The following is a 4,151-nucleotide window of genomic DNA, read 5'->3' as shown; positions in this document are numbered from 1 at the left end:
GTCATCTGCTCATTCAGAATGAAGAAGACGGTTTTATTTTTCAAAGGCGTTTGTATTGCTGGTTTGGTCCATAGATTTGAGTTTTTTCGAAAGAAAAACAACATTGGCGGTTAAAATGAATACCGAAAACCAAGGTGTTATAATGACTTTCGGAACGTATGTGCCCTGACTCCCTATAAAAAGAAAATTTCGAAAAAACGGCAGGAGCGCTACCTTTTCATATAGCAGAAGAAAAGAGATGGTTCATGTACAAGGGTGAGAAGTGAAAGGAATTTGACAAAAAAAACCTAGTCCTCGACACACACACATGCAAATCAACCAATACCCTCGCTGACTTTGTATAATTTTTTCAAGATTTATTATTCGATGACTGAGATGTTGCCCGTGCATTGCGTGGGTCGCCGTGTTAGTTTTTTTTACTGATAGTAAATAAAAGATAATTTTATTTCTCCCGCTATTTTGACGACCCCTCTGCCGCCAATAGAGCTCCACACGGCGAGTGACGAAGACCATTTCATCTCGAAGCAATATCTGGATCGCATGCACTAGTTGTTCAACAGTGATCCGGTGAAGAATGCACAAACGCACAAAGCATGGCGGCAACTCATCCACACCAAGTCAAGCCTAAAGAAACGGACAAGCATGTTATATAAACCGAAGTGCCCGTGACATTCCCAAGGCGGCGCATCTCTCAACTCCAGGCGGCGGAAGAAAAGAAGTAGCAAAATGGATCGACGGAGCGGCTGCCGCCCGTAGCATAGCACACCGGCACTTCCCGTCGACAAAGCATCTCCTCCACCGCGCCCTGCCTTTTTGACGCACACACACACAGAGGGGAGAGCCTTTTTGTCTTACGTACAGTGGTCTGGTCTAGTGCTCATCAGCCCACCGCCGCCCCACCAACCGTGGCCATCCTCACCCGGATTGTGCTTTTAAACTCTTGGATCTGCAGAGCTGTGTCCATCGACGATCCCTTTCCCCAATGGCTGCGCGGGTGGCCAAGTCCCTGCTCCTCGTCCTCTTCCTCTCGTCCTGCTCTGCCGCCGCCGTGGCCATCCGGACGCACGGCCGTGGCTACGTGTCGGCGGTCGGCGACCCTGGCATGCAGCGCGACGGCCTCCGCGTGGCCTGGGAGGCCTGGAACTTCTGCAACGAGGTCGGCGAGGAGGCCCTCGGCATGGGCAGCCCGCGCGGCGCCGACTGCTTTGACATCCGTAAGAGCTCGCATTCCCTTGGCTTGCTCCGAGTCAGAATTGCTTCCTGATATGCAATTCCGTCCAAACATTCTTTGCACGCGCATTATTGTTACGCGGATCTGGATGGGAACGATGCCGATATCTACTCTGTTTGCTGTTAAAAATGTCGGTTGTTATGCAGAGGCCGCCGACGACGAGCAGGGCCAGCCCGTGTACAAGGTGGTGCACCGCGTGACCGACGCCGACAACGCGCTCCGCGCCGGCGACCCGTTCCCCGGCACATCGGCGAACTCCACCGTCACCGACACCGACCGCTACGCGGCGGCCAAGGAGCTCTACCTCGGCGACCGGTGCCAGGTGCCCGACAGCCCGGTGCCGTGGCAGTTCTGGATGGTGATGCTCAAGAACGGCAACCTGGACACGACGGCGGCCATCTGCCCCGACAATGGCCGCCCGGCGCGCCCGTTCGCGCAGACCTCCCGGTTCCCCTGCCCCGGCGGCACGGGGTGCATGAACCAGCCGCTGGTGTTCCACAACCGCACCGCGCTGGACGACGCCGGCCGGTGGCTCCGCGGCGGGCTGTTCGGCACGTACGAGCTGGACGCCACGGATCTCGGGAGCAGCGACGTGTCCTACTACTCGGTGGTGTGGGAGAAGCAGATCGGCCCGGCGGGCGGCGCCGGCTGGGCCTTCCACCACAAGCTGCGGACGTCGGCCAAGTACCCCTGGCTGATGCTGTACCTCCGGTCCGACGCCACCAGGGGCTTCTCCGGCGGCTACCACTACGACACCAGAGGCATGACAAAGATAGTGAGTGCTTCTGTCAAGTCGTTATCCGTTTTCACAACCACCGGATTTTGTCTGGCGACGTGGTAACTTATTGCTTATTTTCTCTCTCGCCGTGTCAGGTGCCGGAGTCGCCGGATTTCAAGGTGAGGCTGACGCTGGAGGTGAAGCAGGGCGGGGGGCCGAACAGCCAGTTCTACCTGATGGACATGGGCAGCTGCTGGAAGAACGACGGCGCGGCGTGCGACGGCGACACGGCCACGGATGTGACCCGGTACAGCGAGATGATCATCAACCCGGAGACGCCGGCGTGGTGCCAGCCGGGGCGGAGGGACCAGTGCCCGCCGTGGCACACGTTCCGCAACGGCACGCGCGTGCACCGCGACGACGCCGCGCGGTTCCCCTACGCCGCCTACCACGTCTACTGCTCGCCGGGGAACGCGCGGCACGCCGAGCAGCCGACGACGTACTGCGACCCCTACAGCAACCCGCAGCCGCAGGAGATCCTGCAGATCGTGCCGCACCCGGTGTGGGGCGAGTTCGGGTACCCCACGGCAAGGGGGCAGGGCTGGATCGGCGACCCCAGGGCGTGGGAGCTCGACGTCGGGGCCTTGTCGCACGCGCTGTATTTCTACCAGGTAGCGTCGTCTGTCCTTTCCGTCATGTGACTGTTTCTCGTCCGCGATCTTCTAGGGTGCAGCTATGGAGATGAATGATGGCTGATCTCCGTGTGTGTTTGCAGGATCCGGGCACGCCGCCGGCGAGGAGGCGGTGGTCGTCGCTTGACGTCGGCACCGAGATATACGTCAGCAAGAAGGCGGAGGCGGAGTGGACGCTGAGTGGGTTCGACATTCTTGTTCCCAACAAGTGTATCGCATCGCAAGGGGGAACCGTCAGTAGTTGTTGGTAGTGTAGTGTAGGTGAAAGGTCGTTCTCGTACGCAGCACACGCTTCGAAGCAACATGCATGTACGATACGTCTAACAAATGGAGTATCTCGTTTCTTTACGAAACGCTGTTCTGGTTGCATAAACGTACAAGCCCTACCATAAAAAAAAGCTGTTTTAGACGAGAGTTGATTTCCTCCATCGCCCCTGCGCGGGCGACCGAGGGGCTCCAACCCTAACCGTCGGGTCACCGCTCCTTTCTCTTTCTCCCCTCCGTCATCGTCGGCGGTCGGCACCGGGCATAGCCTATGCGCGCAGCGGCGGCGGCGGAGGCACTCCTTCCTCTCGAGGGTGTCTAGGGATGGCAGTTTTGCCCATGGGTACGCGGGTACCCTACCCGAAAACAACGGGTATGGAAAAACTTGGAGAGATTTTATACTCACATGTAATGGGTATTCATACCCGCAAAACATATGGTAGGGCATGGGTATGAACTTATGCCCATGGATAACCCAATGGATACCCAGAAAATTAAAAAAAAATTAAAATAGTTCCTATAACATGTCGGTCAACATACAACTCCTATGGCTCAACCATAAATCTCGTATTCCTTAAACCGTCCATAGCTCATAGGCCCGTAATCACCTACTGGCCACTCCTCCTACGGCCTTTGTGACTCTTCAAAAAGATGAAATATCGACTCTTCTCTATTGGACTGTTGTCCAACGATCAAGCTATCCCCACGAACCACTGCTCATACTCCATTGATTCCTCCAAGAGGACTAGCACATGAGGAGGCTGTGTTTGTGCTATACTGCTTGCCCATCATCACTTGATTTGTAAACTCATTTCTGTAAGTGCATCTAGTGCCACCCCTAGTTGGTTTCGAGTATTGACGACAAACCTGGTTGAGGAACTAATGTGTTTGTGAGAATTGCAGGATAACACAAGTAGTAGTCCCTCATTGATTCGGTTTACCTACCGGAGATGACCCCTAAAAATGTGTGAAGACATTGAAGATAATGGTGGTATGTGAAGATATTCACATTGAAGACTATGACATGAGAAGACATCGCATGAAGTCTTTGGAGCGCGAAGACATAGTTGTTTCATAGTTTCATTTTCTTCATTGATCGAGTCTTAGGAACCACCGTACTGTTAAGTGGGGTTCAAGTGAACAAAGTCAGAGTGACTAAAGTGATGCTCAACCAAATCCTATGTCTTCGAGCGAAGACAATGAGAGCAAATCTTATCCAGAGCTGGATAAGTCAGCTTTACTTGTA

At 54.9% G+C, this 4,151-nt stretch overlaps 1 protein-coding gene across 1 annotated transcript; it reads left to right on the top strand.

The window, feature by feature from the left end:
• Nucleotides 1-676: 676 nt before the first annotated feature.
• LOC123085129 (uncharacterized) lies at nucleotides 677-2,989 on the top strand. Its single transcript, XM_044506725.1, has 5 exons — nucleotides 677-768; nucleotides 953-1,214; nucleotides 1,378-2,006; nucleotides 2,105-2,620; nucleotides 2,725-2,989. The coding sequence occupies exons 2-5, from the start codon at nucleotides 983-985 to the stop codon at nucleotides 2,890-2,892; spliced, it is 1,545 nt and encodes a 514-aa protein (XP_044362660.1). The 5' UTR covers nucleotides 677-768; nucleotides 953-982; the 3' UTR covers nucleotides 2,893-2,989.
• Nucleotides 2,990-4,151: the final 1,162 nt, after the last annotated feature.

Source organism: Triticum aestivum, chromosome 4A, assembly GCF_018294505.1.
Source record: "Triticum aestivum cultivar Chinese Spring chromosome 4A, IWGSC CS RefSeq v2.1, whole genome shotgun sequence".
Classification (NCBI taxonomy): domain Eukaryota; kingdom Viridiplantae; phylum Streptophyta; class Magnoliopsida; order Poales; family Poaceae; genus Triticum; species Triticum aestivum.
Note: the sequence above shows the minus strand (reverse complement) of the source record. Positions and strands in the feature narration are given on the sequence as shown.